Consider the following 24621-nt stretch of genomic DNA (forward strand, 5'->3'; position numbering starts at 1 on the left):
AGCCGCCCCACGTTGGGCGCCAGTTGAAGAACCAGAACCTTATGGGCCTGGCGGCGCAGGGTACGCCTGAAATCTCCTTGGATTCACCTGCCTCAACTAACAGAGACACGGGACACTCTGTCAGGCGTAAAAGATCAGATTTTATTAGCTGCAGCTAGTACAGTTGTCCAAGAAGTACACAAGGTATGTTCTCAGGAGACTGCCACTTTACTTTGTGGCGCACAATCTTATATACCGTATAAAAACCATTTATTAACTACATACACTCCCAGAACACATAGAAAGGAGCCAGTAAGAATAATGTAAAGATAGAACAGAGCCAATAGAAATGTCGGAAAACAAGACAGCACCAATAGAAGGAATTGGAAAACAAAGTATCAAGTGACTTAAGGTTGCCTCCCCTCCAGCTGTGTTTGTCACCCCTCCCTTGAACTAATTCATTAACCGATCCACAACGAAGTTGCATGTGGTGTGATAAGTTTGTGTGCGTTTGGAGGACAGTTGTGAAATGAGAGAATACTAGCAAAGGACAGCGAAGGCCAGACGATAAGATAAGATCGGCGGAGAATAGTGTGAGCCTACAGATAGTTGAAACAAGGATTAGAAAACCAGACAGGGATTAGTGTACTCGGTCAGACCTTAATACCAGCCTTGTAAAGATAGAGGCAGAAGGCTGTTTTGAACACCATGTTGCAGAATAAGCAGAAAAGGCAGAATGGACTTCGTTCGCTGTGCTGCCTGAGTGAAGGCAACATAAAATGGCGGCGGGCCACAAAATGGCGGGTCGATACGATCGTATTAAAAATCGAATTTCCTCAACGGTTGCCAAGCGGCCCATAAGGGAAAGTGGCAACATGTTCCAGAATGTGACTAACTTTTTTAGGCCCTCCATTACTCTCTCCAGGTTGAGAGCAATCTGCAGTTTGCACATGTGTGCGACTCTGACCCCAGCAGTTAGTTGTTCTAGGGTGAAGGCCACGCCGGCCCAGCAACGGGAACACCAGGGACTTAGCTTTATTCAATTGCAGTCCAGAAATGGTGCCAAACTCTTCCAGGAGTTGCAACAAAGCCAGAACAGCCTCCCTAGGGGAAGATAAATAGAACAAGGCATCATCTGCATATAATGAGACAACATGACGGTTAGCCCCGTCTGTATCCCCCAGGGTTGCATCTCTCGCCGTGCCCAAAGCGACAGGGGTTCTATTGCTAGAGCGAATAGAAGCAGAGAGAGCGGGCATCCCTGGTAAATACCCCAACCCAGCGACCGTGATTCGGAAAGATGTCTCCCAACCCGGACCAGAGCACGTGGGTCAGTATAAAATAAGTGCACCCACCCTCAGAAACTGATGGCCAAACCCTATAACACGCAGAACCTCCAGCAGATAACTCCAGTCCAAGCAATCAAAAGCCTTTTCCAAATCAATGGCCATCAGGGCCAGCTCATCCTTCTGGTACTGAACCTTGTGCAAAACGTGAGCCAGCCTATGCAAGTTCAGACTTGTACTACGTCTGGGTATAAAACCACACTGGTCTTCATGAACCGGAGAGGGCATATGGCGAATGGCAAGGGCCTTACAAAGAATTTTTGTGTCAGAGTTAATCATCATAAGGGGCCTGTATGCAGACAGATCAGTTGCATCTCCTCCCGGTTTAAGAAGCATACATATTTCCCCTTCCCTCATAGACTGAGGCAACCTGCCCAGCTTGCACGCCTCTAGCAGGACTTCCAATAGCCGCTGTGCCAGTGTCTCAGAAAAGACCTGATAATATCGAGATGGGAAACCATCCTCACCCAGGCTTTTGGCTGCGGGAGGGCCTGCAGTGCCTCTGGAATCTCTTCCAGGGTCATTGGGGCAACTACCGGATCTAATCTCCAGTCACGCAGCAGCCACGAAAGGGACAAATCCATGCATGGTGACTCTGGGTCTGCAGTATAAATCCCCTGTAAATGTTTCTGTAAAGTGTGATTTATACCCGCCCTAGATGTGATCCTAACTCCATCTACATTGATCAGACAATTAATGGGTGGTAGGGTTTGCTCTCTACACAGTATCCATGCTAACAGTCTGCCAGACTTGTCCCCTTCCCTATGTAGTCTTAGGCGATACTTTCGCAATGTGTATTTGTCTAACCGATCCCAGAGTTCACCTAGTCTTCTACAGCTTTGGACATCCCGTCCCTGCGTATCCGGAGTAGCCAGGGTAACGCCCTGTAGTACAGCAAGGTCTGCCTCCACTTTGTGTATGTCAGTTTGCAGCTGTTGTCGTACACCGCATTGGAGGACCACACATGCACCCCTCATAACCTTTTAATGCTTTCCACTCCATGCACCTAGTATAGGCAGATCCCCAGGTCCCATCCATACAGTCAATAAGGGCTTTCCCCAGGGCCTCACGACCAAATGCATCCGCAAGAATGTCTGATGACATCCACCATGTCATCCCTAGTTAGGAATTGTCTCCCCAGTCCAACTTGCAAACTACCGGGGAGTGGTCAGACAAGTCCCGGGGTCAATGTGTAACTTCAACTGCCGCCAACCGAGATGGTCTCCCTACTAGTATTCTGTCCAGTCGACTGTATGTGTTGTAAGTGGGAGCGTGACAAGTATAGATCCGCTGTGTGGGGTGCAATATTCTCCAAACATCCCCCAGTGTCACCTCAGAGAGGGCTTTAGTCATGGGTAGTTTCATCCCTGCCCTTGGTGGTGACTGGTCGAGGCAGGGGTCTAGTACACAGTTAAAATCTCCCAACCAGAACAGGGGAGCATTGGTAGTAGTGATGAGTTCCTGCATGGCATAGAAAAAGTCTGAGTCATCCATGTTGGGAGCGTACATATTCAGTAGAATAACCTCCCTGCCATTGAGTGTGCCCTGTAAGAGGACATATCTACCATGTATGTCTGCCTCCATACAAGTGAGGGAAAACAGGAACCCAGGTGCCACCCAAACCAGGGTTCCACGAGCGTATGTTGAGTTTGAGGAATGGTATATTTGTCCCCTCCATATTTTAGCTAGCCTAGATACCCCAACATCATCCAGGTGCGTTTCTTGGATGCAGGTAATGTCTATATTGTGCCTTTTAAGTAGTGACAAGACTCTGTATCTCTTAACATCTGTACCCAAGCCGCGGACATTCCAGGTAAGTATCTTGTAGTCACTACGCCTCATCAATGCGTTTTTTACTGATTTCAACATCCTCTCACCCGATCCACCCTGTGTCCACATCCAACTGTAATAACAAGAACAATGTAAACAAAACATAACTAAACATTTACAAACATTACGTCCTCCCACCCGTGGGCAAACAGTGTGCAACTGCAAGCCCATTGTAGCCCAACCCATGTGTGCGCCAGGGCACACACAGTCACCCACCCGGTCCAACAAGGACCAACCAATTCCAACTGAGCTTCTCCAGCCAGGCAGGAGGCATCCACTCTGTCAATGTATGCTAAACATAAGTAATGCAGTACTTCCATGGCTTATAATTATAACAACCTGCCCGAGATCACCGGGTCCTCATCGGACCCTGCCCAGCTGACCTTCAGGCTGGGAACATGCTCCTCACTTGTCAGGGCCATTCAAGATCAGACCTTGGCCACATGTCAACAGGTCCCCGCCACTCCCTCATGGAGAACCCCCCCACACGTCCATCAATCAGTAAATCAAAAGCTAATTAAAAAGATTACTAGCTTGTCTCCCCATCCCAATCTGCCAAAGTATCTGGTATCACGTCTGCTGGTGGGCTTGACAACAGGCGGGAACCCTCCAAGGACCCCTGCAAAGGAGGAGTCTCCTCACCGGGCAGTAGGGTCTCCATAGTTAGGTGCAGGGTGCCATATTCAACAATGTGTACTCTATATGACCCCAGAGGTGTAAAATTCTGATTATCTGTACCTGAGTGGGTGGTCCCCCTCCCAGGGCGCTCACCCCATGTTTTCTTTATGGGTCTGGCAGGCCCTCCTGCAGAAGAAACATCTCTGAGCTTCAACCATTCCCATACTTCCTCAGGTTTGTCAAAAAGATGCGCCTTATAATTAATTAATTAATGACTTTTGTGCTGAAATTACCTAGAGCAGTGTGGGCGCACCTAGACTTACTAAAGGTTTCAAGAAAGGGCTAGTGTGTCCTAAAGACTAGTAGTGACGTTTCCTGTGGAAAGTCACTGGTGACAAAGTGGTAAAACAATTGCAAGTGTCTTATCCTACCGCAGCACCACCAATGTAGGAGGCTGGCCCAGTGTGTGATGGACACCTCTTGTGTTATAGCTTATACGGGGTCCAAGCAACCCTTATTAGATAGTGTTACAGTGTCTAGGTAGCCAGGGCTCTCTAGTGGTAGCTGTGGTGAGCAGCCAAGACCCATCTAGGAGGAGTGTGAAGCACTTGCAATACTACAGTATTTACACAGTAACTTATCACACATAAAAAGGACCACACAGTGTTGCTAAAATAAAGGTACTTTATTACAGGAGCGCCAACAAGATTACTATAGGCAAACCCCCTTCTGGAGGTAAGTACACACAAAATATACACAGGTAAGTGTAAGGAAATAGCACAGAATAGCAAGGGCGCTATGGGGGGGGGAGGTTGTGCAAACCATATATTTAAAAATTGGAATGCAGGAATGGGTCCCCACCAGAGAATATGGAGTAGTTAGCCAAGGGCTGCGAGAGGGTGGAACCCCCAGAGGTAAGTATCGAGAAGACCTCCAATGACCAGGAGAGCAGAGGTAAGTTACCTGATCGTCCCATTGGCTAACATGGGGTCTCGTAAATGGAACTGGGCGGTACCAGTGGAACCTGATGGTGGATTCTGGAAGAAGAGGACCTGCAAAAGAAGGGCACAGAGTCCACTCCACACAGGAGTGTCCAGGTGGGGCAGAAGGCAATGCCCACCCTTCTGTGGGTGAAGAACCTAGTTGACGGTGGTCCAGTAACTGCAGAGGAGTCCCTGATGTCACCTTAGGAGCTGTCCCTCGCCGGTTGCCGGATTGCAAACGGGTTAGTGGTCAGGAGGGCCATCCACAAGCAAGTGCAACTGGAGCTGTTGGAGATTTGCAGAGCTGAAGAGGAACAGCAAGGTCCTGGGGACTAGACCCTTGGAGGGGAGTCCGGACTAACCCTCGGAAGACAGGAGAGCCAGAAGAAGAAGTTGGAGCCCCCATGACCAACCCACTTGCTGCAGGCACAGTAAGTCACAGTGAGGCCCAGGCAGCACACCTGAAGAGGAACCCCCACCTTGCTCCTGCAGGGTGCCCAAACACACAGGGACCTGCTTGCTGCCTGTAGTGCTGGAAGAGCCTGCCATACGGGTGACTTACAGTGACCTGGTGTAGTGACCAGCAGTGAAAGGGTGCATGCACCTTTTCACGTAGGCTGCAAATGGCAGGCCTGCAGACAGTTTACCTGGGCTCCCATGGGTGGCATAATACATGCTGCAGCCCATGGGGGACCCCTGGTGTACCACTGCCCTGGTTACCTAAGTACCATATACTAGGGACTTACAGGGGTACACCAGTATGCCAGTTGTGGGGTGTAAAGGGTACCAAGGCAGCCAAATTCAGAGGGGAGAGCACACTCACTGGGGTCCTGATTTACAGGAGCCCAGTGAAAACAGTTTAAGCACACTGATAGCAAGCAAAAAGTGGGGGTAACCATGCCAGAAAGAGGAACTTTCCTACAATGAGGCATGCACTCAATAAATCTGAGACCAAATTAGAACAATAATAGTTCTTTTTATATATGTTTTGAAACCAAGAACTACTTTGAAAAAGTAAGTATTGCTTTTGTTATAAATTTTCACAGGTAAGTAAAATGTTGAAACCTGGGTGCTTTTACCTACAATGCAATTCTATGGAGGGAAAAGCCAATGATGCATAAAAATAGTCAATTTCAGGGATTCACCTTCAGGGGGCTCGCTACGGTGGTTGGGGGGGCCATACAGGGGGATTTGGCGACAAGTCTGAGAGCTCCCACGCAGGGGCTCGAGTAACAAGGGGTCTTGGAGCAAGGGAGCACATTTGGTTCTTCGGTACCTGGGCCAGGCAGCTCGGGTACAGAGTGGTTAGGGCAGCTGGGCTTGGTGCGCAAAGATGCTCTTTGCAGTTAGGGACACCCAGCTGGCAGGGGCAAAATCAGAACAGCTGGGCCACTCACAAAGTGGATCTCAGTGACGCTAACGTCCCTCAACAGCGGCTTGGTCCTGGTGCAGTGGGAATCAGGACTGGACTCTCAAGTTTGGTGCAGGGCATCCAGTACCCTTGTTGGTGCTGAATGGCTCTGGTTAGTCCTGGTGTCTTCACACTCAATGAAAAAAACAATCCAGAGCCTAGGTACCTTCTTCTGGTTGTCTGCGGCATCGTTCGGGCCAAGGAGCTGGAAGGCGGTGGACTGGACTCTTGCTTGTCGGTGCCTGTGGACTGCAGGGAAGTAGCCCCTATACTCCAAGGGAGACTGGCAGTGTTTTTCGAGGTGCTAGCAGGCTACCTGAGGCTTTGGTAGTTCTCCAGCTTGTAGGACGAGTCACTCTGTCACAGTCGTCAAGAGCATTGCGAGCTGGCAGATTTTTGTGCAAAAAGTTCTCCGCTCTTCTGCTGTTCTCTCCAGGCAGTGACTCTTATTCACCCTTCTTCTCATGACCCTTCAAATGTGAGTTCTTCTGTTCAGGGGTGCCACCTAAATACTCAATTTAGAGGCATTAAGGGGAGTGCCAGCTAGCAGCCAATGTGTTTCCTACACCCTCTATATGACCACTTCAGCTGGGACGTGGGCATAACCCTGACCCTAGAATGCTTATTCCATCCAAAACAAGATGGAGGAATCTGAAAAGTAGTGTCCACATTGTAGGAAGCTGGCTCAGTTTATGGTGTACACCTATTGGGGATGCACCCTTAGTGATAGTGCTAGTGGTTCCAGATAACCAAAGCTTTCATAGGGTAGCAGTGGAGAGCAGCTAAGGCTTATCGGAGAGGGGTGTACAGGAATTGCAAATACTACAGTAGTGATTCAGTAATGCTTACATGAGAAAGAACCACACCAGTGTGAGAAAATAAAAATTTTCATTACAGCAGCAGCACTAAACTAACTTTGGTGTCTCCTAACCAGAGATATGTACACCAAAAATATACATAGAAACAGGTAAGTAAAAGCATAAAATAACATGGGCCCCATGGGGTGAAGGACCATATGCTAAAAAAAAGAAGAAAAAAAAAGTATGCTAAAAAGTGCAACTAACTAAGACTGTCAACCAAGGATCTTAGGGACTGGGGAAGTACTGAAAACCCAGAGGCAAGTAGCTAGGATTCCCCAGGCGCCCATGTGCAGAGATGTTACCCCGGGTCAGGTGTCCATAGGATAACATGAGGAAGTTGCAGTTAGAGTTTTCGTGTTTCAGGACCCTTCTCAGTGGACCCCGAGGAAACCCTTTGGGATAAGGGAGGTTCAGGAGTGCCCCTTCTCGTGGATACCCTGGGAAGTGGAGCCCCGGTGTATGGGGTGAAGTTGTGTCAAAACCTCCTGCTGAAGTCAGTGGGGACCTCAGCTGTCCAGCTGCTGAAGGATTACCTGTGTAAAGAGGGGACAGAGTCCAGACCACTCGGAGTCGCCCAGGGGGTGCAGGAGGGCAATGCCCACGCTTCCTGTGGAACTTTCCTGATGGACGATTGTCGTGGAGATGCAACTGTGGCGTCCAGGCAAAGTGGATCCCAGGAGCCGTCCACGAGCTGTTCCACACCAGTTGTTAAGTTACAGGAAAGTCAGTGGTCAGCAGGTCCACCAACAGGCCTTGGCAATTGCAGGAGAAATTGTCCATGTAAAGTTGCAGAAATGGGAACCAGTTTGGTCCAAGGGGCTCAACCTTTACAAGTAAGTCAGGGCCAGCCCTCAGCAGGAATCGATGGAGACTCCAAGAGGACCCTCTGGCAGCAGGCAGAGAAAGTTGCAGGGAGGCCTCAGCAGCACAAGGAAGATGGATGCCCACGTTGCAGGAGTTGCAGGGAGGATGCTGGTCTTGGATCTGTGTGTTGCTTGAGGCTGAGGCTTCTTGGAGCTAGGTCGTCTTTGGACTCAAGAGCCAACATGCCTTAGGCACGATAAGCATAGGCAGTGCACAGGGGTTCCGTCCCAGCAGCTTCAATGAGGGAGCACTGACTTCTGAGTTGCAAGACCTCCAGAGAGCCACGGAACCACCACCTGTGTTGCAGAGCTTTGAAGAGTCCTTAGGTCAGCAGGATCCACAAACCGGTCATTGACGCTGAGGTGCCTGCGGATGCAGGTGAGTGAATCCTTCACTCCAAGGCAGGGTCCTTCTGGATGTCCTTAGTGTCGGCTGAGTCCTTGTGACTCTGGAGGATGCATGGCCACAGAAGTTTCAGAGTCCTTGCAATACTCTGGGGCAAATTTGCAGCAGGATCCTTCCTACCAGTGAAGTCTTTTCTTGGGTCCTAGTGAAGTCCAACAGCAGAATTCGGTGTTCAGGTCGTGGAAGTGTCTTGAAGAACAATCTTCCAGTCGGATCTTGTAGAAGACTTGTGCAGGCCAAAATTGTAGACAAATACGGGCCCCACCATCAGGGGAGCCCTTAAGTAACCCAGGAAGGGGGTTTAACAGCTTCTGCAGTGACCCATTTATCAGGGCGGGTCAGGGACCCTACTCTGCTAGAGTCACCAGTTAGATGCTCCCAAGGACCTCTGCTCATCTTATTTCCAAGATGCTAGAATCAAGCGGCCACCTGGCAGAACTCTGGGCACCTCCCAGGGGATGAGCTGAGCAGGGGGGTGGTCACTCCCCTGTCCTTTGTATTGTTTCGCACCAGAGCAGGAGCCGGGGCTAAACCGATTTGTGCAAGGAGGGGCACCTTATGTGCCCTTCAAAGCAGTATGGTGGCACTTAGGAGCACCCCCACCCTACCCCAGTCTCACCTATTTCTAAAGAAGAGGTGGTAACACCTCTCCTCGACAGGAAATCCTTTGTTCTGCCTTCCCCTTCTGAGATAAACTTAGCAGCAGGAGGGCAGAACAGTGTCTGGGGTTGGCGGCAGCACTGGCTTGCACACAGATCCTGCAAGCTGCATAGGTAGACATGGTGGACCCTCTATGGAACCCCCATAGTACATGTTATCAGACAGCTAACACTGGAATAGGAGGAGTCGCAAGATTCTAACATGTTTGATACCAAACATGACTAGGTTCGGTGAAACCATTATGTAGTTCAACATCTTGTGATGACGAGTGTCCACTACATATCTTAAGATGGCTTCCCCACACTTACAAAGCCCAGAAAATAAATGGGGTCTGGGGTTTGTAGGGGCACCTCTTCTCATGCAGGGATACTCTCACACTTAGAACCATGCACCCTGCCCTTTGGTTGAAGGACCTATCTTATGGGTGACTTACAGAGTCAGAGTGCAGTGACCTTGATATAAGGTAAACCTTATATCGGGTGTGAAAGGTGCATGCACCATTTCACACAGGCTGCAATACCAAGCCTGTACTCACAGTTTGCATGGGCTCCCATGGATGGCATAATACATGCTGCAACCCAAGAGGGTCCCCTGGTGTACCAGTGCCCTGGGTACCTAAGTACCATATACTAGGGACTTACAGGGGTACACCAGAATGCCAATTGTGGGATGTAAGAGTTACCAACTAAAGGTAGGGGAGAAAAAACAGCCACTATGGTCCTAGTTAGTTGGATCCCAGTGGACTATAGGCAAAATACACAGACACCATGCAAAAAGTGGGGTTAACCATGTCGGAAAGATCACACTTTCCTACACACATCAGCTAATCCACCTTAGGGGTGGGTCTGGCATGATGTGGGCACACCTCCTAATTTTACTAATTTTCCGGCCTGTCTTACCACCAAGAAGCAGTCTGTAGGTTTTTCAGGGGGCACCTCTAAGGTGCCCTCTGAATGCATGTATTAATAAATATGTCACTCTGATCAGTAAGGGTTTATTATTATGAGATGTTTGATACCAAATATCCCTAGTTTCAGTGAAGCCATCATGGAGCTGGGGAACTTGTATTGACCAGTGCCCAGCCCATGCATCTAAAATGGCTTCCCTGTCCACTTAATATGTGTAAGAATCAACAAAGATATAGCAGGGGCATATCAGCTCATGCATATATTTTCTTACATGTGACATAATGCTTTAGGGCTGCAAGGACTTCTGTAGGGATGATTTACAAATATCATATGCAGTGGTAGGAGACATGGCACACAGGGATGTGTGACAGGTCATGTTTTCACTTTTGTCTGCACCAAGACACCCAGCCTGCGATGACAGCTGTGTGTGTGTGTGTGTTTGGTGAGGGGTCCCTTAGGGTGGCACAGTTTGTGCTGCAGGCCCTAGGTACCAGGGTTACCATAACCTAGGGCCTTACATAGTGCTAAAGGCTGTGCCAAATGGTGGAAACAACTGTACAATTTTTTAAGAGAGATCTGGCACTGGGGACCTGGTTAGCAGGAATCCAGTGCACTTTCAGTCAAAATCACGTTAAAAAGTGGGGGGGTAACCATGCCAAAAAGGGGCGCTTTCCTAGAAACGCCATTCTCATGCATTTCAGTGCCTTTATGTGCCTGTGGCCCTACCCACAGTTCTTATGGTGTAGTGTAGGTTTTTACTCATCTAAATTCATTAGAGCGTCCGGTCTCTTTTCTCTTTTTCCAGACCAGCTTATTCTAGTCAGTGACTTTTAGTATGATCAGTCACGTTTTTCGTTAAAATCTGCTAAGCACTAGCCAAGAACCATCCCCTGAGGGTTTGCATACTTATTCTTCCAGAGCCAGATCAGCGACCACTGCAATAGATTGCGGTGTTCCAGTTCTGGATATCTGTCCGGCAGCAACCTGGCCTTCTCTGCACATTTTTACAAAACATCTGGACAGTCAGCTCCGTTGTGATGGGCATTTCGCTCATTCATCCCTGCAGGACTTCCTTGTTTGAAATGGATCAGCAGACCCACCTCTGGGGATAGTATTGCTTTGGTATCTAATTCTAAAGTAAGAAATCTCCATCTAGATGTCTGTACGAGAAGAACAAGTTACTTACCTTATCTGGTACAGACATGACCTAGCTGCAGATTCCTTACTGACCGACCCAACCTCCGCACTCTGTGACATGTTGTCTAAGGACAGGGTTTTCTCCCTACTGGTGAAGCTCTGCAAACTGTTTTTTCTTTTTCTCTCAGTTTCCCGTATTGGGCATTACAATGCCTTCACTGGGCGTCCGTAATTAATTGACATGGAGATATCTCTTTTTCGGAACAATGTTTCCATAGGCAGTTTCTCTAAGTGGCTCCACGTTTTTGGCATGGAAAAGTCATGAAATAAACTGACATCAGTGCGTCACATAAGGGATCATATGGACTCTGTCGACGTCACATCCCATGGACGACATTGCTATGGAGTCACACAACGCCCTTTTACCCAGCAGAGGTACTAATGAGAAAAATTTCCGGATCCAGTTTGGTGCCTTCCGAAGAGTTATAAAGTAAGGAATCTGCAGCTAGATTCAATCTCTACCAGATAAGGCATTACCGAAGCTAATTACCTTGTTCAACATTACTGTTGAAAGCACCACTTTATGCACGTAGGTGATCTATGAACACTGAATGTTGTGCCACTAAGTTAAGTGTAGTAATTGTTGTAGCACCAATAACGTTTGTTATTAATTTCAACAAAGAAAAGTAGCTCTTACTAAAAAAAAAAGTTATCTGTGGTCCTGGGTGTTACTGGGAGATAATTGTGCACATGTCTATTGAGACAGAATGTATGTCCAAACTTGTGCTGTGGTTGAGATGCATGAGCCAGGTTGCTTTAGATTTTGTTTTGTGTTCATTTTAATTGAACTTCTCTTTTTGATTTGGTTTAAAATTGAACTGCAAGTTTGTACAATGTATTCAAACAGAAATACAGCACTTTAGCGCATTTTGTCTGTATCTTCCTTTAGGTGTCTGTCCTAGAAAATCAGAAGAATATAGAGATATTCAAATTGTGCTGTGCCATGACAAGTGGGCAAAACAATCTCCGTGATCTACATTCACTGGGTAGCAGGTAGATCTCTCAAATGTCTTTTGTGTCACCACTTTGTTTCCTTTTTTTAAAGAAATATTATAAGGTAATGCCTACTAACAGATCATATTTGCAAATAAAATATGGATAATGTAGAAAGCTAGCTCTGTATCTACTATACTAAAGTAGATAATACCAATGCTTTCTTTTGTGGCAGTGTGAGCGAGCAGTTAGGCTTATCAGAGGGTAGTGCTAAGCATTTGTTGTACACACACAGCCAAGAAATGAGGCACACACTCAATGACTAACTCCAGTCCAATGTTATGTATAAAAAATATATGTTGTTACTTTTATTCTAGAACCAAAAGGATCTTTGTTGCAGGTAAGTACAGTTTCAAGATTGTGTCACTTTCATGTATCAAATGCACTTTTGTTTTAAATTGACAGTGAATATGGGTATAGTAAAGCAGTACTTTTCAATAACAAAAGTTACCAGTGCAAAAATCATTGAAGGCAATGCAGTCCTATGGGGGTAATAGAACAAGCACAGTTTACAGGTAAGTACTTGACTTACGGTCCCAGTCTTCGGGGGTTTAGGTTGCAGAAGTCAACGATAGTGTTGAGCACACAGTGGAAACCAACGGAGGCTGGGGTCACTTAGAAAGGAACGGTTTGCAGGTTTAGACAGGTCAGCACCAAACATACACCCTCAGCGGCATGGGCGGCCGGATTCAGGGTGCAAACACAGTGTTGGGCGCCCAGTGTAATTCCGTGAGGATCTCTGGGTTCACAAAACAGGCTGCAGCCTTGGTCCAGGAAGTCAGAAGGAGTGGACCAGAGCTGGGCAGGTAAGTTACGATGCCACTGGACGTTGGTGGATAGTCAGCTGGGTTTCCAAAGGACAGTGGGTGCAGGGGTACCTTTTGACGATGGGAAATCTTCACCCGTAGCGGTCAGGGAGATCCTCTGAATTAAGGCTGCAGAAGTTGTCATGTTGGACAGGAGAGGTCAACTATGGATTCAAGGTCGGAATCGTCGGGGGACCTTCTCTGGACCGGTGGGCCCCCTGGACTCAGGCCGTGTGCATTGTGTGCAGAGTGGGCAGGAATTGCGGTTCCTCAGAGCACTGGAGTCCTTGTTGGAGGTTTGTTTGTGGACAGGGCTACTGTCCCCATGAATTCTTGGTCCTTAGGGAAGGCAGGCAGTCCTCTGAGGGTGTGGAGAGGTCGCTGGGCTTGCAGGATGAGTCGTCTTGAAGCTGTGGACAGGCAAGTCATTTGTCTTCTGGAGTCTTTACTGCTGGTGCGGCTCTTCAGTCCTTAATCTTTAGGTTGGCAGGAATCCAAAGAGCAAGCTTCAGGGTGCCCTTAAATACTAAATTTAGGGGCATCACAGAGGTCAGAGGGCAGTAGCCAGTGGCCATTGACCCTGAGAGTGACTACGCCCTTCCTGTGCCCGCTCCCTTTGAGGAGGGGTGGACACATTCCTAACCCTATTGACTATCATCCTCCAAAGCAAGATGGAGGATTCTGAAGAGAGGGGTTCACCTCAGCTCAGGCACGCTAGGGGGTGGACCCAGCTGGGGTGGACACTCCTTCTCGTGTTTACTAATTTTCCCGTCAGACCTGCTGCCAAAAGTGGGGCTAGTGTCCACTCCAGAGTGTCTGGCTGGAGTGCCCTGGTTCACCATAACTAAGGGCAGGAGCCTTTGAGGCTCACCACTAATTGTTGCTGTTCTTGCGAGGGGGAGGTATAAAGCACCTCCACCCAGAGCAGGCTTTGTCCCTGACTCCCGATAACACAAGGCTCTTATCCCATGGGGTCAGAAACTGGTCTGGTGGTGGCCGGCTGGCAGAGATCGGTCAGCCACACGCTAAGGAGTTGATCAAATTTCAGGGGGGATCTCTAAGATGCCCTCTATGTGCATTTTTCAATAAATCCTACCTTGGCATGAGTGTGGGTTTATAGAGCTGAGATGTTTGACACCAAACTTCTTAGCATTCAGTGAAGCCATCATGGATCTCTGGAGTTCGTAGTGACAGACTCCCAGCCCATGTACTCAGTGTGGCTTCACCGCACTTAGGGGGTCATTCTGACCCTGGCGGCCGGTGACCGCCAGGGTCACCGACCACGGGAGCACCGCCAACAGGCTGGCGGTGCTCCCGAGGCGGTCAGAAAGGGTAAACCGGCGGTCTCCCGCCGGTTTACCGCTGCCCCAGTGAATCCTCCATGGCGGCGGAGCGCGCTCCGCCGCCATGAGGATTCAGACACCCCCTACCGCCATCCTGTTCGGTAGGGGGTGCCGCGGGGCCCCTGGGGGCCCCTGCAGTGCCCATGCCAATGGCATGGGCACTGCAGGGGCCCCCGTAAGAGGGCCCCAAAAAGTATTTCAGTGTCTGCTTTGCAGACACTGAAATACGCGACGGGTGCAACTGCACCCGTCGCACCCCTGCAACTACGCCGGCTCAATTCTGAGCCGGCGTCCTCGTTGCAGGGGCATTTCCTCTGGGCCGGCGGGCGCTCTTTTGGAGAGCGCCCGCCGGCCCAGAGGAAATGTTTGAATGGCCGCCGCGGTCTTTTGACCGCGGTGCGGTCATTTGGCGGCGGTACCTTGGCGGACGGCCTCCGCCGTCCGCCAAGGTTAAAATCACCCCCTTAGTGTCTGAGAATAGACTTAGACACTGTAGGAGCACATTGCTCATGCATGTAGAAAGCTGGCCTGGTTTTTGGTGGACACCTATGGTGTTTGCATCTTATAACAGGTCCAGGCGACCACTGTTGTGGGAAAGTAGCACTTCGTTCCAGTTCCCCCCACCACTTTTTGTCTGGCTTCTAGATGCAACTTGGACTGAAGTGCACTAGGAACCTGCTACCCAGGTTCCCAGTGCCAGTGTTCTTAACCTAAAAATTGCAACAGTAATTGGCAACACCTTTAGCTGCCACTATAAGTCTGTAGTAAATGGTACTTGGTTACCTAGGGCATTTGGGTACTAGGGTAGGCCCCTCAGGGCAGCAGCACTGATTGTGCCACCCTCTAGGGCAGGCATCTCCAACAAGTAGCGGTGAGATACCAGTAGCTCTCCAGTGCCCTGTGAGTAGCTCTCCTTTGTGCAGCCCAGGCTACTTGTATAGAAGCTTTTGCTTGGTTGAATTATTATATGTATAAAAACATTAAAAAGCATACATTTGAAATGTAAATTTGTGTATTTTCAGTACTCATAAGGTGTTGTAGATAGTTGCATACTCAAAATGTGTTTAAAACTAATATTTGAGTTGGAGAGACTTATTACTCACACTCACTCACTGGTGACAGGGGCATTGCAGCAATATCTGCTATGTACTACCCATTTAGAGACATTTCAAACTGACAATACGTTTTTACTTTATTGCTGGCAACCCCATCTAATGCACTGTTGTGATCACTGCTGACAATTTTGGAGGGTGTGATCACTACTATATCACTAACATTAGTAGCTTGGGGTGATTTTCACTGAACATAACTAGCTCTTGTTTCTGAAAAGGTTGGAGAAACCTGCTCTAGGGCCATACATCCAAATGCACCCAGCACTGTCCTTGCAGGTTGAGTGTCCTGGTGCAATCCTAAAATGCAAACTCAACATGGCACACTACAGAATGTATACAGTATAGATAAATCACCCCTCTGGCAGGCCTTCCAGCCCTAAGGCAGGGTTCACTATACTGTATGTAGGGCATAGCTGCATGAGCAATATGCCCCCACTGTGTCCTTTCCAAACCTGGGACACAGTGAGTGAACAGAGCAGCCATTTTAAATACATGCGCTGGACACTGGTCAGTACGAGTTTCACAGCAACATGATGGCCACTCTGAACCTTGGGTTGTTTGGTATCAAACAACTCCGAATGATAAACCCAACTGATACCAGTGTTGGATTTGTTATAAAATGTACCCAGGGGTCACCTGCAAAAGCAGGCCCCAACCAGCCTGCCACCATCAGAGAGGATTTTAGACCCATGGGGAGCGAGACATTGTTCTCTGGGGCCAGAGAACAAAGCCCTTCCTGGGAAGAGGTGCTACCCCACCTCCCCCAGGAATGTGCAAAGCTCTGCCTAAGAGCTTCAAAGGGCTTACTGCCCTTGAAGCTCGTCCCACAGGCCTGCTGCTAGCAGCAGATGGCCGTCCCCAATGCAAACCCTCACTTTTGGCAGGAGCAATGGTGGGAAAATGCTCAAAGAGTAGGAGGAGTGGCCCCCACCTGGCATTCACCACCCCTAAGGCATTGCCTGCTAGGTGGACACTCCATTTAATTTTCCTCCATCTTGGATGGAAGGAAAATAGTAAACCAGGTATAGGGAAGGGACCCCTCCCCACAGGAAGTAGTCACTTAGTGGGTGTAGCCACCCTAAGGTAGTTGACCCATTGATCTGATAGAGGCTTCTAGTTGCAGATTCCTTACCTTAGAAGTTCCCCCGGCGTTAGACTGGATCCGGAGATTTTTCTTCAAGCAGTACCCTTGCGCGCTGTTAGGTGGTGTCGTTGCGTCATGGTCGCCATGATGATGTCACGTTCGTATATAGGTGCCACCCTGGAGCGCTGACGTCAGTTCTTTTCTTTCTGCGCCAGCCTGCGCTGAGATCCAGAGAAGAGCTACCCCCGTCTTTTTTTGACCAACTGTGACATTTTGGCAAATTCGTTTTTGACGAGTTTTGGTTTGCATCGAGGGAGGTCCCAAACATGCTCACACATACAACACACATCCGCATACACGCTCGCACAGACATACACACACACACACACACCCACACACACAACACCCCCAACCCCCGTCCCCTGTCGGAGCACCCACTAACCTGGATCCAGGGGGTCGGGGCGCTGCTGCCAGCAGAACACCGCCAAGCCGTATTAGTCTCATAATATGGCCGGCGGCGGTCTACTGGCGTGGCGCTGCTGCTGCCAGCAGCGCCACCTTACCGCCATCTGCCGGCATGGCCACAGATGGATTTCCGCCATCCTTCTGGCGGAAAACCGGCTGTGGTCATAATACGGCAGATGGCTGGTAGCCGCGGCGACGGTCTTTTGGTGGCCGTCGCCGTGGCGGTAGGCGGTATATACCGCCAAGGTCCTAATGAGGGCCATAGTGTGCACAGAGTCCAGGGGTTCTCCAGAGGCTTGACAGAGGCAATAATAGATAATAATAATTCTCTATTTGTGGTATTGTGTTCGAGCAGTTAGGTTTATCAGAGGGTAATGTTAAGCATTTGTTGTACACACACAAGCAATGGAAGAAACACACACTCAATGACTTATTTCCAGACCAGTAGGACTTTATATAGAAAAATATATTTTGGTTACTTTATTACTAGAACCACAAGACTCAGTTCAGAAGTAGCTGCTGTTGCAGGTAAGTACTTAGCATAGAAATCAATGTAACTTTAGTCAAGTAAACAGTTTTAAAGAAAACAGAGAATATCTATTTTAAAAGTGGACACTGTGCATTTTCAGTTCCTGGGGGAACAAAATAAAGTACAGTTTTAGAGGTAAGTAAATTACTTCCAGTTCCAGTCTCTGGATTATAGGTAGTCCATCGTTGGGGGTCAGGTCAACCCCAAACACCCACCACCAGCAACATGGGGCCGGCCGGGTGCAGAGGTCAAAGTTGAGCAATTTTAACGTGGACTCCTATGGAGACAGGGGGTACTCTGAATTCGGTCTACCAGCAGGTAAGTACCCCCGGCTCGGAGGACAGACCAGGGGGGATTAGAGGAGCACTGGAGTGGCCCCAAGTAGGCACCAATCCCACACCCTCAGCGGCACTGGGGTGGCCGGGTACAGGGTGCAAACAGGGCGTTGGGTTTCCAATGAAACTCTGTGAGGGAACCCCAGGGATCACTCAGGTGCTGCAGGCGAGGTCCGGGGTGGTTTCTCAGGCACAACATCGGTCGGACAGGGAAGAGGGCCGCCTGTTGATCTTTGCTGCACGGGTTGTCGATTTCTCCAAGGTCTGAGGGCTGCAGGTGCAGTGGGTCCTTTGGCGTCGGTTATCTTCGTCCAGGGCAGTCGCGGTCGGGGTGTGCTCGGGATTTCCTTTGCAGGCATTGTCATGTAGGGGTGGAGAGGTCAACCCAGGGTGGGCACTTGGTCCCCTGGGGGTCCTCTCTGGACAGTTAGGCCACCTGGACTCGGGCCGTGGGCGTCGGGTGCAGAGTGGTTAGGACTCACATTCTGGAGTGAGGTGGGAGTCCTTCAGAAGATATTTCTTCTTCTGTTCTACTTTGCACGGGATAGCTGTCCACAGGAGTTCTTGATCCTCTATGATTTAGGCAGTCCTCTGGAGGTTTTTCAGAGGTCACTGGATATGCAGGATGTGTAGCTTTTCTTCTGCACGTTCTTTGAAGCAGGAGACAGGCCGGTAGGGCTGGGGCCAGGTCAGTTATTGTCTCGTTCTCTTCTCTGCAGGGTTTTCAGCTCAGCAGTCCTTCTTCTTTCTTGAGGTCGTCAGGAATCTGACTAGCGTGGTTCATGGAGCCTTTAAATACAAGATATAGGGGCGTTTTAGGGTTCAGAGGGCAGTAGCCAATGGCTACTGCCCCGAGGGTGGCTACACCCTCCTTGTGCTCACTCCCTTTGGGGAGGGGAGCACATTCCTGTCCCTATTGGTCCCTGTCCTCCAAACCAAGATGGAGGATTCTGCAAGAAGGGGGTCACTTCAGCTCTGCACACCTTAGGGGTGGTCCTGGCTGAGGTGGTTACTCCTCCTTGTTTTTCCTAATTATCCCTCTGGACTTGCCGCCAAAAGTGGGCCTTCGTCCTGGGACTGGGCATCTCCACTAGATAAGAGTCCCCTGGGGCATTGTAACACAAAGCCTGAGCCTTTGAGGCTCACCGCTAGGTGTTACAGTTCCTGCAGGGGGGAGGTGTGAAGCACCTCCACCCAGTGCAGACTATGTTTCTGGCCCCAGAAAGCACAAAGGCTCTCACCCCAGGGGGTCAGAGTCTCGTCTCTCAGTGGGAGGCTGGCACAGACCAGTCAGTCCTGCACTGAAGCATTGAGTAAAATACAAGGGACATCTCTAAGATGCCCTCTATGTGCATTTTTTAATAAATCCAACATTGGCATCAGTGTGTGTAGGAAGTTGGCTCTGTATATAATATCTCAAAGTGAGAGATAGTGTTCACAGAGTCCCAGGGTCCCCCTTAGAGGTTGATAGTGGCAAAATTAGATAATACTAATGCTCTATTTTGTGGCAGTGTGGTCGAGCAGTAGGTTTATCAGACGGTAGTGTTAAGCATTTGTTGTACACACACAGACAATAAATGAGAACACACACTCAGACTTAATTCCAGGCCAATAGGTTTTTATATAGAAAAATATTATTTTCTTAATTTATTTTAGAACAACACGATTCAGAATTTAGGTAAGTACATAAATTGTAAGGTACTTCACACAGGTATGCATAGAACTTTGATTTAAAACAGTAGTACACGTAGTTTTGGTTAAAATGGCAATAAGCTATTTTAAAAGTGGACACTGCAAAAAACAAGAGTTTCTGGGGGGAGGTAAGTATTGGTTAGTTTCTCAAGTAAGTAAGGAATTTACAAGTTCAGTCTCTGGGTATAGGCAGCCCACAGTTAGGGATTCAAGGCAACCCCAAACCCTCAGCACCAGCAACACAGGGCCAGTCAGGTGCAGAGGTCCAAGGAGCACCCAAATAACATAGGTGCCTATGGAGAACAGGGATGCTCCAGTTCCAGTCTGCTAGCAGGTAAGTAACTGCGTCCTCGTGGAGGGGGGGGGGGGGACACAAGCTCACAAAACACACACTCAGCGGCACAGGGGCGGCTGGGTGCAGTGTGCAAAGTAGGTATCGGGTTTGTCGTAGAAAACAATGGATGGACCCAGGGGTCACTCTGGCAATACAGGCATGGCACAGGAGGGCTGGGCCAGCCACCGACTGGGCTAGGATGAGGGCCGCCTGCTGGTCACTCCTGCACTGGTAGGTGGTTCCTCTCGTCATGGGGGCTGCGGGTGCAGTGCTTGGTTCAGGCGTCGGGTTCCTTTGTTACAAGGCAGTCGCAGTTAGGGGGAGCCTCTGGATCCTCTGCAGGTGTCGCTGTGTGGGTGCAAGGTAGGTCAACTCAGGGTGTCCATGTCGTTGGAGTCGCCTGCGAGTCCTCTCTGTAGTGTTGGTTGTCCTGAACTCGAGCCGGGGACGTTGAGTGCAGAGTCTGAAGACTCACGCATCTGGCATGAAGTTGGAGTCTCTTTAAAGTTGCTTGTTTTGCTGTTGTTTCTGGAGAGAGGCGCTGTCCTCAGGAGGTTCCTGGTCCTTTAGATGCAGGTCAGTCCTCTGAGTCTTCAGAGGTCGCTGGTCCCGCTGGATGCGTTGCTGTGCAACTTCTTTGAGTCTGGATACAGTCAGATAGGGCTGGGGCAAAGTCACTTGTCGTCAGTTGTCGCCTCTGTCGTCTCTGCAGGGCTTTCAGGTCAGCAGTCCTTCTTTCCTCAGGTTGCAGGAATCTGATTTCCTGGGTTCAGGGTAGCCCCTAAACACTCCATTTAGGGGAGTGTTTAGGTCTGGGGGGCAGTAGCCAATAGCTACTGTCCTTGAGGGTGGCTACACCCTCCTTATACTCCCTCCCTTTGGGGAGGGGAGCACATCCTGTTGGGCTAAATCCTCCAAAACAAGATTGAGGATTTTTTAAGGAGGGGGTCACTTCAGCTCTGGTCACCTTAGGGGTGGACCTGGCTGAAGGGGTGACTCCTCCTTGTTTTTCTCATTATCTCCCCTGACTTGCCGTCAAAAGTGGGGGCTGTGTCCGGGGGCGGGCATCTCCACTAGCTGGAGTGCCCTGGGGCACTGTAACACCAGGCTTCAGCCTTTGAGGCTCACCGCCAGGAGTTACAGTTCCTGCAGGAGGAGGTGTGAAGCACCTCCACCCAGGACAGGCTTTGTTTCTGACCACAGAGTGCACAAAGGCCCTCACCCCATGTGGTCAGAAACTCGTTTGGAAGTGGCAGGCTCGCACAGACCGGTCAGTCACACACTAACAGTGGAGCTGGCATACAGGGGGCATCTCAAAGTGCGCATTTCTCAATAAATTCCACACTGGCATCAGTGTGGGTTTATTGTGCTGAGAAGTTTGATTCCAAACTTCAGTATTCAGTGCAGCCATTATGGAACTGTGGAGTTCGTTTTTGACAACCTCCCACACCAGTACTCAGTATGGCTACCCTGTACTTACAATGTCTAAGAATCGACTTAGACACCGTAGGGGCATTGTGCTCATGGAGCTATGCCCTCACCTCTGGTATAGTGCACCCTGCCTTAGGGCTGTAAGGCCTACTAGAGGGGTGACTTATCTATGCCGCAGGCAGTGGGTTGTGGGCATGGCACTCTGAGGGGAGTGCCATGTTGACTTAGTCTTTTTCTCCCCACCAGTACACACAAGCTGTGGGAGGCAGTGTTCATGTGCTGAGTTAGGGTTCCCCAGGGTGGCATAATACATGCTGCAGCCCTTAGAGAGCTTCCCTGGCCACAGGACCCTTGTTACCAGGGGTACCTTTTACATGGGACTTAACAGTGTGCCAGGGCTGTGCCAATTGTGGAGACAAGAGTACAGTTTTAGGGAAAGAACACTGGTGCTGGGGCCTGGTTAGCAAGACCTGGCGGGCTCCTTGAATGCCAGAGCAGACAAATTCAGCCGATGATGCGTGGTCGATCACAAATGGCATCTCTATCCGGAGGTGGCGCAAGGTTTTTTCCTTCAGTAGGGAGAACCTTGGTTAGACTTGTGCACCTCTATAGAGAACGTGCAATGTCAGCTGTTTCTAAGGCAGCACTCGCTCGGCGATGCCTTTCATCGCAAGTGGAATTCAGGCCTCCTGTACGCCTTTCCGCCCACACCACTTCTGCCCAGAGTTCTGAAGATCAGGCAAGGCCGGGCCCAAGTTATACTGGTGGCTCTGGAATGGGCACGAAGAGTCTGGTATCCTGAGCTGTTGAGCGTGGCCATAGCTCCTCCGATCAAACTGCCTCTTTGGGAGCATCTTCTGTCGCAGCAGCAGGGGAGGGTCCTCCATCTGAACCTGTTCACCCTCTGTCTCCTTGCATGGAGATTGGGTGGTGACAGTTGACGTCTTTTGAGCTGCCACCTGAAGTCTGTAATGTTATCTTGGCAGCCAGGTGTCCCTCAACCAAAACCGCATATGCCTGTCATTGGAAGAAATATATTCTCATGGTGTATCGACAAATCTGTTGAGCCTCTATCTGCTCCTCTTTCTCAAGTCCTCCTCTTTATTCTTTCCCTTGCCCAGCAGGGTTCCACCCTTGGCACTCCTAAGGGATATCTTTCTGCTATCTCTGCTTTTTTGAGGTTACTAGATCTGCCTTCCTTATTTAAATATCCTATAGTTGGGAGGTTTCTTAAAGGCCTCACACATCTCTTTCCTCCTATCCCATTCATCATGCCTCAATGGGATCTAAAACTGGCATTAACATACCTTATGTGTACCCTGTTTGAGCCACTTCACAACTGTCCCTTACGGCTCTTAACCATCAAGACTGTCAGGTTCTGCCATCTAAGCCACATGTTCGATGGCATCTGTCGCTGTAGATACGCATGTTTTGCATAGCTCGCCATCTGGTGTTGGGCCGGAGTGTTATAAGTTGTTTTTCTTCGAAGAAGTCTTTCGAGTCACGGGACCGAGTGACACCTCCTTTTGTCTCCATTGCGCATGGGCGTCGACTCCATCTTCGATTGTTTTTTTTCCGCCATCGGGTTCGGACGTGTTCCTGTCGCTCCGAGTTTCGGAACGGAAAGATAGCTAATTTCGGAAGATTTTCGTCGGTATTGTTGCGTTCGGGATCGGCGTAGTTAGATTCAACACCGCGTCGAAGGATCGAAGAGCTCCGGTGCCCTTCGGGGGTAGTTTTTTCGATCCCCCGTCGGGGCCTGGTCGGCCCGACCGCGTGCTGAAGAACGCCGATGGAACGGACCCCGTTCCGTTTCTGCCCCAAATGCCACAATAAATACCCCTATACAGACCAACACTTGGTCTGCAACCTGTGCCTGTCACCTGAGCACAGTGAAGACACCTGCGAGGCCTGTCGTGCGTTCCGGTCCCAAAAAACACTCCGAGACCGTCGAGCCAGAAGACTTCAGATGGCGTCCGCGCCGACAGCCCACCGAGAGTTCGAGGAACAAGAAGGGGAAGGTACCTTCTCGATCCAAGACTCAGACTCCGAAGGATTCGACGATACACAAACCGTGAGTAAGACGTCGAAAACCACTCAGAGGAAGATTTACAAGGCCCAGGGGACGCCACTGCCACCAGGCCATGGCTCCACCCATAAATTCGGTGACCGACCGTCGGCACCGAAAAAGGCCCAAATAGTGCCGAAATCGTCCGACTCCGGTCGAGACACCAGCACGCAGCCTTCTCAGGATCGAGAAAGTGCTGGAGACAAGCATCGACACCGAGATGCCGGTGTAGACACGGCTCGACGCCGAGACAGCGGCCCCGAAGAAGATCGGCGCCGAGAGGTTTCGGCCCCGAAAAAGAAAAAAGTCACCTCGGAGCCGAAAAAGGACGCAGACAGGGTTTCGGTCCCGAAACAAACTGCAACCGGCCCAGCTTCAGGCTCTTATACAGAAGAGCACTCGCTAACCTCCCAAATGCAAAAGCATAGGTTTGAGGAAGAGCTACAATCAACTGATGTGGACCATACGCAAAAGCGTATTTTCATACAGCAGGGGACAGGAAAAATAAGCACCCTTCCCCCTATTAGAAGAAAGAGAAGGTTGGAGTTCCAAACTGAACAGACACCACAACCAAAAGTGGTGAAAAAAGTTACCCCACCACCCTCTCCTCCGCCTGTGATTAACGTCTCACCAGCACAAACTCCATCACACTCCCCAGCTCACACCACCATGAGCCAGGGTGACCAAGATCAAGACGCATGGGACCTATACGACGGCTCAGTGTCAGATAACAGTCCGGAGGCATACCCTACGAAGCCATCTCCACCAGAGGACAGCACCGCGTATTCTCAAGTGGTGGCTAGAGCAGCACAATTTCACAATGTAAGCCTCCACTCAGAACAGGTCGAGGATGATTTTTTATTCAACACACTCTCCTCCACCCACAGCTCATACCAAAGCCTGCCTATGCTCCCTGGTATGCTCCGGCACGCAAAAGAAATCTTTAAGGAGCCGTCAAAAGTAGGGCAATCACACCAAGGGTGGAAAAAAAGTATAAGGCGCCTCCTACAGACCCGGCTTTCATCACTACACAGCTGCCACCAGACTCTGTCGTTGTAGGAGCAGCTAGGAAAAGGGCCAACTCCCACACATCTGGAGATGCACCACCCCCAGATAAAGAAAGCCGCAAGTTCGATGCAGCTGGTAAGAGAGTCGCAGCACAAGCTGCAAACCAGTGGCGCATCGCGAACTCCCAGGCACTACTTGCGCGCTATGACAGAGCCCATTGGGATGAGATGCAACATCTCATTGAACATCTGCCCAAGGACCTACAAAATAGGGCAAAACAAGTGGTTGAGGAGGGACAGACCATTTCCAACAACCAGATCCGCTCCTCCATGGACGCTGCAGATACAGCTGCACGGACAA

At 49.8% G+C, this 24621-nt stretch overlaps 1 protein-coding gene across 4 annotated transcripts in view; it reads left to right on the forward strand.

The window, feature by feature from the left end:
* LOC138248711 (E3 ubiquitin-protein ligase TTC3-like) overlaps positions 1-24621 on the forward strand; it is a 1399506-nt gene that overhangs the window by 1144793 nt on the left and 230092 nt on the right. For all 4 annotated transcript variants that reach the window (XM_069202543.1, XM_069202544.1, XM_069202547.1 and 1 more), the window contains one exon: positions 11951-12054. In XM_069202543.1, the coding sequence (XP_069058644.1) occupies positions 11951-12054 (104 nt within the window). The remainder of the gene's footprint in view (positions 1-11950; positions 12055-24621) is intronic.

The sequence above is a fragment of the Pleurodeles waltl genome, chromosome 8 (assembly GCF_031143425.1).
Source record: "Pleurodeles waltl isolate 20211129_DDA chromosome 8, aPleWal1.hap1.20221129, whole genome shotgun sequence".
In the NCBI taxonomy this organism is placed as follows: domain Eukaryota; kingdom Metazoa; phylum Chordata; class Amphibia; order Caudata; family Salamandridae; genus Pleurodeles; species Pleurodeles waltl.